Source organism: Typopeltis vanoorti, chromosome 1 (assembly GCF_054136105.1).
Source record: "Typopeltis vanoorti isolate ZY-2024b chromosome 1, IOZ_Tvanoo_1.0, whole genome shotgun sequence".
Taxonomy (NCBI): Eukaryota; Metazoa; Arthropoda; class Arachnida; order Uropygi; family Thelyphonidae; genus Typopeltis; species Typopeltis vanoorti.
In genome coordinates this window covers 80,292,942-80,310,741 of record NC_143549.1, presented here as the reverse complement: position 1 = coordinate 80,310,741, position 17,800 = coordinate 80,292,942, and the positions used below count along the sequence as shown (strand labels likewise).

General features: G+C 37.7%; 1 protein-coding gene across 1 annotated transcript in view; it reads right to left on the bottom strand.

Annotated features, from left to right (window-relative positions):
• The window catches only part of LOC150110127 (twinfilin-2-like), an 84,632-nt gene extending 74,329 nt beyond the window's left edge, over positions 1–10,303 (bottom strand). Inside the window, exons 1-2 of the mRNA XM_090391600.1 lie at positions 10,201–10,303; positions 7,829–7,906 (exon numbers count right to left, since the gene is read on the bottom strand). Of these exons, the coding sequence (XP_090247726.1) occupies positions 7,829–7,906; positions 10,201–10,225 (103 nt within the window). The 5' untranslated portion in view covers positions 10,226–10,303. The remainder of the gene's footprint in view (positions 1–7,828; positions 7,907–10,200) is intronic.
• Positions 10,304–17,800: the final 7,497 nt, after the last annotated feature.

Sequence of the window (17,800 nt, the reverse complement as noted above, 5' to 3'; positions counted from 1 at the left end):
TATTGTGTATGTTCCACTGGCCAGTTTGCCTATTCTAGGGAATGAAACTCCCTAGTTTTCACAGGAGGGAAAAACTTCTGCCTACTGGCCAGAGAATACATGTAATTAGGACATAATACAGAAGCCTCAACTGATGATTACTTAACAAGAAATGAACAGGTACAGTATTCGTGTTTCTTTATAAATATCTTAGTCCTTGGTCTTAAAACAGCACTGACAGTGCAGTGCAATACAAACACTTCCATTGTTCATCACTTGAAATGAATTATTAAATGTCTACACAGATTTCTGCTTACATTGAAAGAGTAAAGCAAATAGTTCTCTTAAGACAATGGTTCCCAAACTTTTTCCTGTCACACTTCCCTTTATTGTAATCTTAAGGTAGACACCTCTCTTGAAAATCCAAATACTAAAATGAACATAAATGATCAATGAAAACAATACAATGAACTTTATTTCTAATAAAAATATTTAAAAAAAAATAATAATAAAATAGTTATATTAATTTTTCATAACCACTTTAATGAAATGGATGTTGGACCAGTTAGGATAGAAAATCAAGAAGCAGTCTTTGACAGAGGTAGGGGAATATCATGTCCAGCACTCAATCGATTTCTAAATTGTGTCTTCACACTGACCAATACTGAAAATCCAGATTTGCATAGATAATTGTAGTAAATGAGATTAAGGATAAAAGAGCATTACTTGCCAAAACTTGGTATGCAGCCATTTGGGAAGACCAGAATTCATTAAGATTTTGATTAACGAAATTTTGCCTTAGCAAAGATTTTCTCTGTAGTTCAATGAGCAATTCATTAAGATTTTGATCAACGAAATTTTGCCTTAGCAAAGATTTTCTCTGTAGTTCAATGAGCTCATCCCTCTTCTTATCAGGTTGATCATCCATCAAATCCAAATTGATTTGTAGGTGTATGACTTTGCCAAGCTGGCTATAAGCAAAAGCAATGTTTGTGCCTCTTCCACTACCACGTTACTCGCTTGAAACTAGTATTTTGGGAAAGATGGATTTATTGTAATAACATACAGCTAAAAGGTTCTTCACATCTCCCCTGGACTCTGGGTACACCTCACAGTTTGGGAACCTCTGTTTTAAGACAATAAAAAAAATACCAATACAGCAACTATGTTGATCTGAAAAATTATTAACATCACAAGTAATTTTCATGGATAACATGTAGGAAATTAAAAAAAAAAAAACTACACAGTGCTCAAATGCTATATAGAATTCTAGGAAAAAATAGCCTGAAGATAGTTAACTAATAATTACATATATGGTCAAAGCTACATAAGTGGGAGGAGATCTCCATGTAGCTTGTAAGGAATGCATAGATCCAACTAGTTTCTGATCAATCAACACTTCCCATGGTCAGAATACCATTTCTGTAATTTCTTTGCTAGCTCCACCTGTTTTCCACAATCAGTGGAAAACAGGTGACATGTTTCTAAATAATAGAGTTGGATTTGTGGCTATATCGTGAACATTCAGTTTATTTAATGCATCTTTACAATATGTGTTGTTACTGTTGTTGTTTTAGATTTTTTGGCTGAAGTAACTAAGGCTATGAGACCAGCATATTATGTCTGTAAATGTGCATTCTGCTAGCTGGTTTATCGGTTGTGTGGGATGAAAAATTCAAGTTTCTGGGAGGAAAAATCTTGCCACCTCACCTTTAGTTGAAAAGTCCTGATAAAGGTTATTTGATTGTAAACAGGATTTAAACCCAGTCTTTCCAACCAAAGGGAACTGGCTGAATACACTAGATGAAAAAGCCTGTAAAATTCAGTACAAGTTTTCAGGATTCCTTAACCACGTTGAATAACTGCTGTAACAAATACAGCATGAATATCAAATACAGCAATAAAAATGACCAAAACTATGAAAATAGACAGAAACATGAAGAATTTATAGAAGAAGTAAAAGATTTCAGCTATCTGGGCAAGTTTTAGTGAAGATGGCAATTAAATATAGAAACAGATAAATAAATAAAGCTGATATATTGGGAAGTCAACTGAATAAATTTTTATGGAATAAGAGAGAAATTATTCAAAACAGTAAACTAGCAATATAAATGTAGTGTTCAAACCAGTTGTAACTTGTGGATCTGAGAGCTAGGTTAGAAATAAAACAGACTTGATCAAAAATTGGAGAATACAGATATAACATTTTCAAGAAAAATTAGAGGAGAAAACAGATGCAGGAGTACCCCATGGTTCTGTTCTTCCACTGACTCCCTTCCTCTTGTATATAAATGACCTGCTCTCACAGACTTTCATTCCTATCCATAGCTTTGACGACAGTAGACTCCATTCCTCCTTTTCATTCAACAAACCTTGCAGTGCTCAAGTAATAAAATCCTCAAGATCTACCAGAACCAGTAACCTGAACTCAGATCTCCTAGCTATATCCCAATAGTGCAAGGACAACTTTGTACACTTTCATGCCACCAAAACTCAGTCCTATATGATCTCTCACAAGAAAGAGCTCGCATTCCTCCACCCCCCCCTCACCTTCAGTAGTAGTGAGGTATCCAAACACAATCAGATTTCTCTTCTTGGGCTGACAAGCACCTCCCTGGCACAACCACATTTCATTAAGGCTTCTGCAGCCACCAAAAAAAACTTTTACTTTTTCACACAAGACACTACTTCACACCTTCACAACCACTAATTCTATACAAAGCCCTTTCTTTACATTATGGAAAATTATGGAGACAACTAGTGTGTTAGAGCAAAACTTTAGTTTAATATAAACCAAAATGAACACTCGACGTTTCGACCATCATATCTAGGTCATCATCTGGAGCATACATATACAGAGAAACAGGCTGCACTACAATCTACATGGTTTGCTAAAGTTACTGACTAACCATTACAACAATTATTGGCCTGACCTCTGGTGAAAAAAAAAAAAATCCTTTACTACAAAGCTAGAGTCCTATTATTATCTATTAGGTTACAAAATTAAATGGGGCTGGAGAGCAACATGTTTAAATATATATATATATATATATATATATAAAGAAAAAAAAACAACAACTGTGATTATACATACACAGCCCAGATCCATCAGACATGGAATATTGCTCCCATGTTTAGGATGGTGCACCAAAATTCTCTCTAAGATTGCTCGATTCTATCCAAAAGAGGGCAGTCCGGCTAATTAATGATCCCTCTCTCTCTCAGATGTCCAGTTTCTGGTTTGTGCCTCTTCTACAGATACTTTCATGGACAGTGCTCTGCTGAATTGGCCACAATCCTCAGCTGCTCAAGCAAAATGAACAGATTCCTACTTTCTTCTATTCCTGTTGTCCACACATGGTACTAATGTGCTATAGGTCTTGTGGCCTTTCGTGTGTGGATCAGATAAAAAAAAAAAAAAAAGATGGCATCAATGGCAGAATCATACAAAAATTACGATATTAGAAGGAACTCGACATTGTTGGCATTCAGGAATGTGTGAGCAGAACAAATCTAAGGTGATATGGTCACTTAAACAGAATGGGAAAGGAAAGGTTGGCAAAACAGGTGCTTATGTTATTGAAGACAGTAGTATCTTGAAACTAGTTCACAAAAAAAGACACAGGGAATGCAAAATAAAGTGACTGCTATTTTTTCTTCTTTTTTTAATAATGACCCCATATATTAATGGTCGCAAGCCCTATAACACAACAGTGCCATGTGTGGATAAGTGATTAAGTAGAAAGAAAGAAGTTTGACAGATCAAATCCTACTCATGGTTAGAAGAAAGTGGAAGAATGGTAATTGCCAATTCAACAGAGCAGTGCCCATAAAAGTACCTACAGAAAGCATTCCAAGGAAGATCAGATCTGAAACTTTTATAAAGTGTTAAGAGTTGAGCAGAAGAGAAGTAATGTTTTGAATGAAAACACAACATCATGTTTTTTTAAAAGCTGAGGAGGTTATGGATATAATACATTTATACCAGGATAAACTGCAAGCAACAGTCAGCCAAAGAAGAGAAAATTGATCTTGAAAGGATGATGGAACATTATCAAAATATAAGTGGGAGTGAAGTAGGACCTGTCTTGGATAATAGGACAGGCCTGACTTTTTATAGCAATGAAAAACACTAAGTTGTCTTCACCCCATTTGAGAATGGTGAAAAGATCAGTATTTAAGTCACTGATAATGGAAGACCCTGAAGCTTCAATTCGAGCACTACATGGTTTCTCAAACGAGAAAATGAAGAGTACAGTACCGTCATCAGCCAAACTATGAGTAGGATTTGAAGTCAGAGAGAGAGAAGGTCATTGATGTAAAGGAGGAAGAGAGTGGATGAGAATGCCAAAACTTGGAACATAATCAACATCAATAAAGAAATCTGATGAGAGGAAGCCAACAACCATAATACAATGAATGACCAGTGAGAAAGCTGAAATCTACTTATAAAGCACAGGAAGAAGGCTATAAGATAGCTTGTTTTCAGAAGGCCTTGATACCAAACAAAGTAAGATGCCTTTGAAATATTACGAATGACCACATGGGGTTTCTCCAAATCTTTCCATCGCCTGTTTCCAAAGGTGGATATGGTCAGTAAGGAGGTCTGCTCAATAAGAATGGTAGAATTCACAGTAGTGATTACTAATGAAATGATAGGTCTCCAAGGTAGTAAAAGAACTTGTTGTTGATAAACTTCTCTATCACTTTTGAGAATATTGAGGTGGGAGTAATGGGATGAAAGTTTGGTAGCTGACTTTTATCCAGTATAAGCTGGATAAAGGCTTGCTTATGCTGTTGGGTAGATACCAAATGAATATCAAACAATGGGTAGTTTGTGATAGTGTGGGAGATGTAGTGATGCCAAGAGGTTTCTCCCTTAATCTTGGATGAGGTTATAATAGTACTATCAGAATGTAAGAGAGTGGGAACAAGAAAGGGCAGAAGACTGCCAGCTGAGTGGGGGGCAGGCTTATTGTATTCCTTTCTTATGAAGTCTGCTTTGGAATTGTAGTACAAGTTGAATGAGAAGCTGGTGTTTTTGATTCAAGCTATTGAACATATGCTGCATTTTTATCATTGACTACAGGGACATATTTTTTAGAAAACCAGGTTTGGATAAGGTTTTGGATAATTATTTTAGTATAAACAGTTTGATTACCTTGGTTATGATAGATATTTCAACTTAATATAATTGTCAAGCTTATTTATTTATTTATTTTTAATTGCTCTTCTTTCAAGATAAGTTCTGATCCTCAGTGAATAGAAAATTATAATCTCTACAACTGCAAATTTCAGATTTATACCCATGACAGAATTCCAGTGGAGGCATGGGAGGCACTGGGGGAAGAGGAAATTGACCTGCTGTGGGACCTGTTCATGAAAGTTTGCCAACAGGAAAATATACCGGAGGAATGGAGGGAGAGTACTCTTGTCCCCATCTACAAGGGTAAAGGGGATGCAGAAGACTGTAAAAATTACAGAGGAATAAAGTTGATGTCCCACACAACGAAGATCCTAGAAAGGGTTCTTGATGGTAGATTGAGGAAGGAGGTGGAGATTGCAAAGGAACAATTTGGATTCATGCCTGGTAGATCAACAACAGATGCTATCTTTGGGTTACGGCAGATGATGGAAAAATATCGAGAGAAACAAAAGGGAGCTACATCTGGTATTTATTGATCTGGAGAAAGCATACGATAGAGTGCCAAGGCAAGAAGTCTGGAGGTGTCTGAGGGAGAAGAAGGTGCCGGAGAAATATGTCAGGTTGGTGCGGGAAATGTACAGAAATGTGAAGACAAGTGTTCGGACCTGTTTGGGACAGACAGAAAGTTTTCAAGTAACAGCTGGCTTGCATCAAGGGTCAGCATTAAGTCTGTTTCTGTTTAATATTGTGATGGAGGTGGTAACAGAGGAGGTGAGAGAAGATGCACCTTGGACAATGTTGTATGCAGATGACATCTTGTTGTGTGTAGATTCAAGAGAAGAAGCGGGAACTAAACTGGAACGATGGAGAAAAGTACTGGAAGAGAGATGGGTATGAGACTGAGCAGAAGTAAGACCGAGTATATGTGTTGCGCAGTTCGGCGGCGGCCAGGAGACAGATCTGGAGCTGGAAGGAAATGTCACCAGGAAGGTGAGAGACTTTAGATACTTAGGTTCAACAGTGGAAGAAGATGGAGGAGCTGAGAAGGAAGTGGGATGCAGGATACAAGCGGGTTGGAGGAACTGGAGGGAGATGGCTGGAGTGTTATGCGATAAGAGGGTGCCGATCAATCTGAAAGGCAAAATTTATAGGACAGTAGTGAGGCCAGCTATGACATATGTATAGAAACTGTAGCCCTGAGGAAAAATAACATCAGCAGGATGGAAGTAGCAGAGATGAGAATGCTTAGGTGGATGTGCGGTGTGACCAGAAAGGATCATCTGAGAAATGACTATGTCAGGGGAACAGTGAAAGTTACGAACTTAGGAGCAAAAATACAGGAGGCAAGGTTGAGATGGTTTGGTCATGTGATGAGGAGGGAGGACGAATATGTGGGAAGAAGGGTCATGCAGATGGATGTGCAAGGAAGGCGGAAGCGTGGGCGGCCAAAGAAGAGATGAAGGGAGCTGGTAGAAGAGGACTTGAAGAACTTGGATGTGGTGACAGCCCAAGACAGGAAGGTGTGGAGGAGACTCATAACAAACAGTGACCCCACTTAAGTGGGAGAAGCTGCAGAAGAAGAAGAAGATACCCATGTCTGATTATTAAAAAATAAATAAATAAAAAGTCACTGTAATACTTCAGAAAATAAATAAAATGATCTTCAGATGTGTCATTAAAAGCAAAATACCAATGAAATTCATTACAAAAATTGCAAACCCACTGGGTATGACATCACTTCCAGAAAAAACAATGGTTAATTAGTGAAAATATTGGTCTGACTTGCTTGGTTAAGAATTATGGATATCTTTTCCTTTTTAATTAAGTATTATTATTTGTACAGTGAGCTGAAATAGTCTAAATTCACACAAAACACTTATTCTTTTTTCTGAAAATCCCATCTATAATATCATTAGTGCCACAGTGTGGATTACCCCCCCTCCCAACCAGCCACGATGTCTATAGGTGTCCAGCTAAATCTGGATATGATTCTCTAACACCCATGAATCTTATACATGAATAACATGGATAAGAAGTGCAATTTGGTATCACTATTAGGGCCGGTAGGGAGGTTAAGGGTTAGAAAATACTGGAATCCTGTTGTAGAAACCAAATTCTGAAATGTGGAATAAATTATTATTATTATGTGATTACATAATTATTATTATGTGATTACATAATTATTATATTATTATTACGTGACTACTCCCAGGGCTCATTGAGGGAAGGCACATTACTCTAGAATTCTGTCTCCTATCATCTACACACAACATCATCTACTACACAATCACAACTAGTATTTTTTGTTTGTAAATTGCATGTGTTCTCATGGCCAATTTGTCTGTATGTGGGATGAAAAAAATGAGTTCCTAGATGAAAAAATCCTGCTGCCTCCATATGAGATCGGCTAACTCACTTTCAACTGAAAAAATCCATATAAAGATTCCTCTCGTCATGATGAGAATCGAATTAGGCCTTTTCCAACTGTAGAGTGCAATGTACTATCGTTCTTTCAATTGCGCTATGGAGGCACTTAAATTACTTAATATTGTTAATGATCTTTGAAAGAATGGAAACCTTAATAATACTTTATCAACATTTAAACCAAGATAAGCAGAGAGTAAACCACTCAGATATCCAGTGCAATATCTAACTTTAAGGTTTGAAATTTTGTTACAATAAATTAAAAATGATTTTGCTTACCATCATGGATTCCAACTTTGATTACTCTGATTTTCCCGCTTCTGCATTTTCCAAGAAAATTTCGCAGCTCTTCGCCACCTAAGATAATTAAAATAAAATCAACAGAGAAGTATTCAAGATCCATCTAAGATCTACTGAGTAATAGAATTATGTTAATATCACAAAACAATGTGTGAGAAGATGATTGCTCCAAGTCATCTTCACACACATTTTAATCATATACTAAATCATTTCAAATACATAGTAAAATAATTGCTTTAGACAAAAGCAAGCATCTAAATTGTCAGACAGTACAATTTTAGTATAATATCATCTAAGAGAAAAGAAGTCTTAAATATTTGGATTCCTTCTTTGCATTATTATATTATTGTGGTGATGCAGATCAACAAAATTTATTCAACAAAGTTATAGAAAGACCTTATATTATTATTACATCAACTTTCATGGAGTCAAAGACTCAGAGAGGGAGAAGGATATTTATACCATCAACAATTACATACGAAATTATAATTATAAGAAATATACATTATATTACATTACAATACAAAATAAGTATACACATATTACAAGAGTCCAGAGACTTATGGAAAATCTCTCCTGCTAGCAATATATATATATCACACTTCAGCTCATTCACACTCTTAGCATTCACAACATACTTAGGCAAAATATTTCTCACCCTCTTATTCACCACTCCCTTGCATAATTTCCAGGGATGGCCTCTGGTTCTCACCCGTTCCTTATTTTCCACTATCTGAAAAATCTCTCTCATATCATATCCGATAAATACCTCTCAGGAGCTTAAATTTCTCAATCATATCACTCCTTCACCTTATATCAGCCAAGTTCTGCAGATTACATGACTTCAATCTATCCTTATAGCTAACATTACACAGTCCTGAAATCATTTTGTCAACTACCTCTGCACTCTCTCCAAGGTATCTTCATCACCTCTAAACCCCAGTGACCAGATTTCAGTCCAGATGCAGCCTGATCAGGGCCCTTATACAGTGGAATCACTACCATTTTATTTCTGCTGATTAATGTTCATCTCAATATTGCAGAATCCTCTGAGTTGTCTTAATCACCTTTGCAACATGCCCCCTTAAATTTCAAATTTCCATCTGCTATAACCCTAAGATCTCGTGCCTCCTTAACTTCCTGCAGCATACTTCCACACATATAGTATGCAGTATCCCATCTACAGTTCCCAAAATTCAAAACCTTACATTCAGCAACATTCATCTGCTCACTTTCCCAGCTTATTCATATCCTCCAAAAAAAACACTACATCAGCACTACTCTCAATAACCTTCCCCAGCTTCATGTCATCTGCAAACAACTAAATATCTTGAAATTCAAGTCTAAGGTTGAAAAGTAGTCCCACACAGAGCCTTTAGAAATTCCACTAGTAACTTTCCTTTCCCCCAGTATTGCCCCTCCATACACAACCCTTTGATATCTATTAGACAACCACTAATATGTTGTAACCAGTGTGACGTTTTGTTAGTTAGTGGTGATTTTTGTTATTATTTTCTTTCTGTCTTTTTTTTTTTAACAAAAAGGTTAAATATTTTATTGTATATTAGTACAAAGGTGAATTAAATATCACATATTTCAAAAAATCCTGCTCTGCCAAATGGTACCTTTTCAAATGATTTCTGGCATCCAATAAGTAAGATTGTGACCCTTCCACCAGAGAATTAAATTTACCACCTAAACATTACAGGACTCTTCAAGCTATAATTATTGAAACTACAAGATATCCCTTGGAATATTACACTGACAATGAGAACTCTTTCCCAATTAAAAAATACATGTACATACATATGTCTTGATTTACAACGGCCTGTTTCAGAGGTGCTATACACAGATACACATACCAAGAAATAAACTTTTATTAAAAAAAAATAAACTTTTAGCCAATGTTTATTATGATTACTTTTCGACGTAAACAAAACTAACATATTTTCTTTTATTTGCTCTGAGTCTAAAGAAAACGCTGAATGCTAATTTTAGCTAAGTGAACTGAATAACTGGCGTACAACTTTTATAGCATCACCGCGACATCTAAATCTATTTGTTCTACTCTGAATAACAGTAGTATTCAGAAATGTTTTCTTCACTCATATTTAATTTCTTTTTAGATACCAATTCTTGGTGGAATTTATCTTTGATAAACCCAATAGAATTCAACTCATAATTCGATGAGCGTAACTTCAATTTTTAATACACATTATTAATTTTTCTGACATAACGCTATAAACGATGATTCAGAGTTGATATTGGAACACTATGCACTATGCATTTTAATAACCGTTATCGCTTTGACCAGGCACATGTAAGCTGATTTCAGACCATGTAATAATTACCTTGTATTCCTGTCTGGTGAGACATTTTACAGAATATCTTTTAAATGCCAATGGAACGAAAAATACGCAAGAAACACGTTGTCATTTGATCGAGTAGCCAAACAACCGACTACCGGCAGTTGTGGCGTACGCATCTACGAATAGCGTTCATTCTCCTGACTAGGCAAATATTAGAGAACATTCGGGGACCATATAAAAATAACAGTACAATCTGAAAAAATAAATCCGGTTAGCGGATTTATAACAGAATTCGTCCACCAAACTTTTTCGATTATTTTTGTTTCATTCAAAGTAAATATAACTATTGCAATTTTAATCAAATAAATCACATATTAAAACTATGCATTTTATGAGTACGGTACTTTTCATTTTAACTTGACTATATGTCATGATAGACTTTACAATATAATATCATCATCATAACACTAATTACGGGTATATACTATATTGGTCTGTTCTGGTCTCATTATCCATCCGCTATCCTTTTTTGAGATCTACTCTGCCTTCTCTTTCCAATTGGCTTATATTTTAGTATTTTTTAGAATGTCGGATGTTGGCCATTCGGTTTACATGTTCAATCCATTTTTGTTTATAATTGTTTTCTTTTATTGATTTTGTTTTTAGTTCTTTTAAAATGTCTTCGTTCCTTTTTTGATCTAATAATGTGTATTTTGCAGTTCTTCTCATAAATCTCACTTCACTTGTTTTTATTCTTTGTTTATCTTGTTTGTTTATTGCCCAAATATCACTGCCATATAATAATGTGGGCACTGCTAAAGTATTGTATATTTTCAAGCGTGTTTCTTTTTGTACAGGTATCCCTTGCTTAACGCTGCGAAATTAATTGCGACATTCCCTTTATATAACTGCCTGTGTAGCTCAGTGGAAGTGGTGCTTGCGTCCTCTGCTCTTGGCCGCTCGAAGTTAGACCTAGGTTCAAGTCTAGTCGCTGACTGGAGGAACTTTTTCTAAGCCTATCTTCGACCGGTTCCCGAGTTAGTCGATCTCTGGCACGGGCAAGCGGGTTTTTCCTCCCGGAAACTCGGGTTTTTCGTCCCCTAAACTCAAGAAAATCGACCGTAGTACCCACATTATTTCAGACAATAACATATCCTGTTAGGGTTAGGCACAAAGAGATGGCAGCACTTGGTTGCTAGTCTCTTCATCAGTAGACGCCTATAATTAGTGATAGACATGGGCCAGCTATCTCTGATTGGCTACCGATGGAGATTGATTTAATTCCCTTATAGGGAATAAAAGGCGTTAGCCTTTAATTCCCTATAAGGGAATAAAAGGCGTTAGCTGATTTTTATCCCTTTATATACGCGTCAAGAGTTTTAATTAACGCGCCTTTAAATTTAATCAACAAAAACATGCAATCCTCGAGGAGTGTTTCCTGGCCTATATTTAAAGCCTATTTTCTTAAAAAAGGCATTCTCAAAGGTAGTAGAAACAACAACGGAAGAAAATGCGATTACGCTCCAAGAATTTTGGAAAAATTTTAACATTAAACACGCAATTGAAAACATTCATGACTCTTGGGAGCTAGAAGACACTTGTCTTCTAGCTGCATGAGAGCTGTTTGGAAAAACCTTTTACCAGAATGCGTTAATGACTTAGGTGGTTTTCAAAATCCTGTGAACAATGTGGCTGAAGAATCGTTGCAATTGTTGAAGACTTTGGTTTTGATGGTGTTGATGCAGAAGATGTTAAAGAATTATTAGATTCAAATTCAAAAGATTTCAGTGACAATGGTCTTCTTGAAAAATATTCCATCTAGTTCTTTGATTGTTATCTTCTTTGGAACCTCATCTCCACATTCAATTAACTAGATGGAATATTTCGCAGTTTAGAATTGCTTAACCACCTTACCATCCATTATGGATCAAATACGTATCCTTATACGCTTCGCATCCATCATATATTTCAATGTAATAGCAACGGTATTACAATTTTAATATGCACTTCGCATCCAGGATAACTTGACGTCTATAGACGTCTTCGCCGGTAGCGCGGTTTTAAGCAACAAGCTAATGGATATGGATCCAGATGTTAATCGAAGAATGCTTGTTTGCCGAGGTCTGGAAAGTCATTTTGTTTGTTATCGTAGAATTTATGCTAATGAGAAAAAAAGTTCAAACTGTTCAAACGACTCTTGATAACTTTTTTTGATAAAAAAAAACTGTAGTAACTAATGCAGGTAGAAGCCTTTATTAAACATTTACTTTGCATTCATTTTTTATCTTTCCTAAAAGAGTACCATATAAAGCGAATTATTAATACAATAATCGATCATGGACGAATTGGAATTATTACCATTGATTATTATATTTGATTAACGGGATTTTGATATACGCGATAACATCGAGGGATTAATTAATCGCGTTAATCAAGGGATACCTGTACTAATTTGGGTTGAGTGTTCTATTTATCAGGCCTATAATCTGTAAAAAGTTTGAAGTTTTTAATTTTATGTCTTTTTTTCCTTCGTATGATATTTCAGTTATCCAAGATAACTGAAAGTATTAATCTGTTCTATTATTTTATTATTAATAACTATTTTGCTTCTAACTGGAGTTTGTCCACAAAATGCCATTGTTTTAGTTTTATCTATGAAAATTTTCATTCCAAACTGTTCTACTATAATGTTTAAATTATATATGACTCTTTGTAAATTGTCTTCCTTATCTGATATTATTACCTGATCATCTGCAAATCATAGCGTATTTATTTTGTTATTTCGGGAAATTTCTATACCTCGATTGTTTAAGTTGTTTAATATGAATTTCATAATAACTCCATATAATAAAAGGAACTTCATATATGGACAAGTACTCTTGTGTGATTGTTAATGTCATTTAGCCATGTTTCTAATTCTTGTCTAATTATGGATAGCTTTGGAAAGCTATCTTTGATTGGCTCAGATTGAACTCCCCTCAATCTCCAAAAGTTAGATTGGGCTAAAATGACTTTGCCTACTCTTAATAGGGTAATAAAAGGCGCTTGGCAAATTTATTATTATTATTAGTGGTGGTGGTGGTGGTGGTGGTGGTGATGATGATGATGATGATGATGATGACCGTGATTGCATCCATAGCGCTAGGTTGCCCATAGAAAGTCATTCGAATTATTTTCCAACTAAAGGCATTTTTCAAATCTTTTCTTCTACCGGTTTCCAATAGAAGAAATTGAAGAATTAACTGCCGGTTTCCGGTAGTTAATTAATCTCGCGCATGGCCAGAAGATCTTTTGTCCCTGAAATTCAGGTTTTTCTTTCCATAAACTCAAGAAAGTCGACCAAAGAACCCACACTATTTCACACAAATAATATTGTGTTAGGGATAAGAACCACATAATAGCAGCCGTTCTTCCTCTCTTCATTATATCGTTTATAATTAGTGATAGTCTTTGGCCAGTTTTTGTGATTTGTTACCAGTGAAGACTGAACTTCCTCCTCAGTCTCCAAAAGTTAGATATGTCTAAAACGGCTTTGCCTACTCCAAATAGAAAATAAATATGTTAGCAGATTTATTTATTTATTGTTAATTTTATTATTATTTTCTTATTGTTGTTGTCTGTATCTACAGCATCTCATCATCCTTTTGAAAACCTAACCTGGCGACCAAATCTGTGCATAGTAATTCATATGCGGCCTGATCAAAGTCTTTTAATGGAATCAAAACATTTTTACTTCTATATGTCAGTGTTCTCCGCATCATTCCCATAATCTACTGTGTCGACTTCGCAATCTTAACAAAATATCCACGAAATTTCAAGTCTCTATCCACCAGATTCTCCAATTTCATCTCCTGCACCTCTTGCAAAATATCCCTACCAATCCTATACTCTCCATCCCATTTTTACTTCCCAAATTTTAATGCTTTACGCTTTGTAACGCGCACGCACGCACGCACGCACGCACGCACGCACACACACACACACACACACACACACACACACACACACACACACACACACACACACACACACACACAATTTAGATAGCTTATTTAGGTCCTCTTAGTAAGCTACAAACAACATCTCCTCTACTTGCCATCTCACCCCAACTTTTCATCATCTGCAAACAACTGTATGTAACAATTTAAGCCATTTCTAATGTGATTTATATAAAAATGAAACAACAATTGCCCCCAAACTGGCCTCTGGGGCACTCCACTAGTGATTCTCATATTCTGTGATATCACTTACTCATACACAACCTGCTGATACCTAAAAGACAGCCAATCTCCAATCCAGTGCAGTAATCTACTATTCAACCCTATCTGTTCTAGTTTAACTACTAGTTTGTCATGAGGTAATCTATCGAAAGCCTTTGCAAAATCTGAATATACTACTGTATATGCATCCCCCCCCTTGTTCAATGTATTTGTCACTTTGTTATTTGTCATTTTGTAAGCAGATTGCTAAAGCACGACCTTCCTTTAGCAAGCCATGCTATTCGTTAAAGGGTATTCTACTGCAGTCAATCCAGGTCTGAATCCTTGTCCTCATTAACTTATCCAACACCTTGACTACAACTCCAGACAAGCTGATTGACCTATAATTCCAAGCCATAGTCTTATCACATCCTTTATGAAGTGGAATAATTTGGCTACCTTCCCATTCTTTTAAGACCTGGGCTAATCTAATATTTGTGTTGAAAAAGTACCTTAAAGATATTCTTAATTCCCTGGAACATTCCCTCAAGGTGCCGAGATATACCATCAAGTCCCGTGGCCGTGTTGACATTCTTCTTCAACCTTCGGTTCTGTCCACTGCTGGACGAAGTTTGACATTAAGATTACTCAATTCCTTATATACCTCCTGCTCACTCACCGTCATTCATTCCCCCCCCCCATTCCCACTGCTCTCGAATTCTGCATTATGTTACAATCACAAGGATAGAATACTTTAATGAACTGCCCATTTAACACCTCTACTATATCCCCCTTAGTGCTTATCATTCTCCCATTATCACTGGCCAACCTCATCCTCCCATAATTATTCTTACTTTTACTACCCACATCACATATCAAAAACACTTTCTAGGATTTCTTTTAGCGTCATTTGCTAACTGTTGCTCATACTGTACTTTTGCTACCCTTACCAAGTAAGTGATCTTCCTTGCTTGCTCTTTGCACTCCTCATGTAACTAATTCACCATTCGTGAATATGGACCCAAGGTATTTAAACTTCTCCACCTGCCTCATTGGGACTCCACTCACATTTAGAGTACACTGGGATGGTTGTCTTGAGACCACAAATGTTTCAGTTTTGACCACACTGATCTTCATCCCGGCGTCTGCACAAACAGCTACAAACCTATCCAGGGTCCGCTGGAGGTCATCTGTGGAAGAGCTAAGCTGAACCAGGTCATCTGCAAAAAAGCAGACGTCCAATGCTACATCTTCCAATTTTGATACACTCACTGCCTCGGCTGTGCCTATCAATCCAGTCCACAAATATTATGAAAAGGAGGGGTGACAGAACACACCCTTGGTGGAGGCCAACAGAGACTGTGAAAGGTTCAGACTTGGTGCTATTTACCCTGACACAAAACTCTGGGCATTCATACAGGGACTTGATGGCAGCTAATAGTTGGCCATCCACTCCATACTCCTGTACTACTTGCCAAAGCTTATCCCGAGGAACCCGGTCATATGCCGTCTCCAATTCCACAAAAGATGTGTAGACATTCTTGGCATATTCCCAAGATTTCTCAAAGATTTGCCTTAAAGTGAAGATTTGGTCAGTTGTGCTTCTACCAGGATGAAAGCCACATTGTTCTTCCTGGCACTTTGACTCAACTATGCTCCTGCACCGTCTTTTCAAGCACTTAGCATACACTTTCCCAGGCAGGCTGAGCAGAGAGATGCCACGATAGGTACTGCAATACTTCTGGTCTCCCTTCTTGAAGACTTGTAGTATTATGTCTGTCTGCCATTGCTTTGGTGCTCGCCCAGATATCCAAGCAGTCTGACACACTCGAGTCAGCTAGAGAACACCATCTCGATTTAAGGCTTTTATCATTTCGGGCCGAATTTCATCATCGCCAGCAGCCTTGCCCGATTTTAGCGATTTTATTGCTTAATGGACCTCTTCTGCTGTGAGACTAGTCATTTCCCCGATCTGCACCTCTTGGATGTCTACAACTGCTGGGTCACCCGGGTTAAGAAGGCTCTCAAAGTATTCCCTCCATCTGTAGAGGATATCCTTCTCGGTTGTTAAAAGTGTACCATCAGAGGCCTTAATTGCCCTTGCTGTGCACGATCTCCTCCCTCGAAGGTGGCGGATGGTCTGCCAGAATACTTTGTTTGCATTTGCATAGGATGAGTCTAATCTTTCTACAAAGGATTCCAAAGCCTTCTGTTTTGCTGTCTTTACTGACTCAGCAGCAGCTTTTCATGCCTCAGCATACTGCAAACGCATCTCAGGTGACCTGATCCTAAGCCATGTTAGGTAGGACTCCTTTTTTGCCCAGACAGTTTTTTGGATTTCTTGGTTCCACCAAGGTGTCCTTTTCTCACTGTCCATTGCCACTCCGAGCCGCTTTCTGCCACAGCATGAGAGTGCAGAGGCAGTGACAGCTGTTCTGAACAGCTTCCACTCCTCCTCAACATCTGCAGTATGCCTGGGAATCTCTTTGAATTTTGCAGATGACATTTGAGGAAATGTCATCTGCAAAATTCTTCCTCACAGCCTCATTTTCCAATGTCTCCCATTTCACGCAGTATAGCCGCTTAGGCCTACCAGCGTTGATGGTAGCATCTGGTTTCTGAAGCCGTAGAGTGCACACAACAAAGTGGTGGTCAGTTGACAGTTCTGCCTCTCTTCTCACAGGAATGTCCAACACTGAGGAAAATAGGTCTGCTGAGACTATAAAGAAGTCAATCAGAGACCTTTGTTCTAGTGTAACCCTGTACCAGGTATACTTATGGACTTCTCGGTGCTGGAAGAAGGTATTCATTATGGACTAGCTGTTAGTACAGCAGAAGTCCAATAATTTCAACCCATTAAGGCCAGGGGCGCCGTTCCTCCAAACCACACCCCTCCATGTCTGGTCATCTGTTCCAACATGTGCATTGAAGTCACCCATTAGCAGGACTGATTCCATGTCTGCCACCCTGTCAAAAGCAGCATCCACTTTCTCTAGGAAGGCAGAGTATTCTGACTCTAGATTAGGTGCATAGGCTTGCACCATAGCCAAATCATGGTTTTTCATCTGAAGCCTTAACACACATACCCGTCTCCCCAATGGGATCCACTCAGCAACACAGTCTGACAGCTGGGGGCTTGTGATTATCCCCGCACCCGTCTGAGCAGACATTGTCGGGCTCACACCAGAGTAGTAGAGCTTCCACCCCTTATCCAGGTCGACAGTTCCAGAGCCTCTCCTCTTGGTCGCAGAAAGCCCGACTAAGTCTAGCCGGTAGCGCTTGGCTTCCTCGACCAGTTCCAACTCCTTCCCTGTCAGAGAGAAGATGTTCCAGTTGCCTAAAGCCATAGTCTGGTGCCGTTGTCGTTGCCATTTCCGTCCTTTTGCAGAACCATTTCTTTGCGCTTCCCCTAAACACCCCCCCCCCAAACGGGTAGCGGGCCC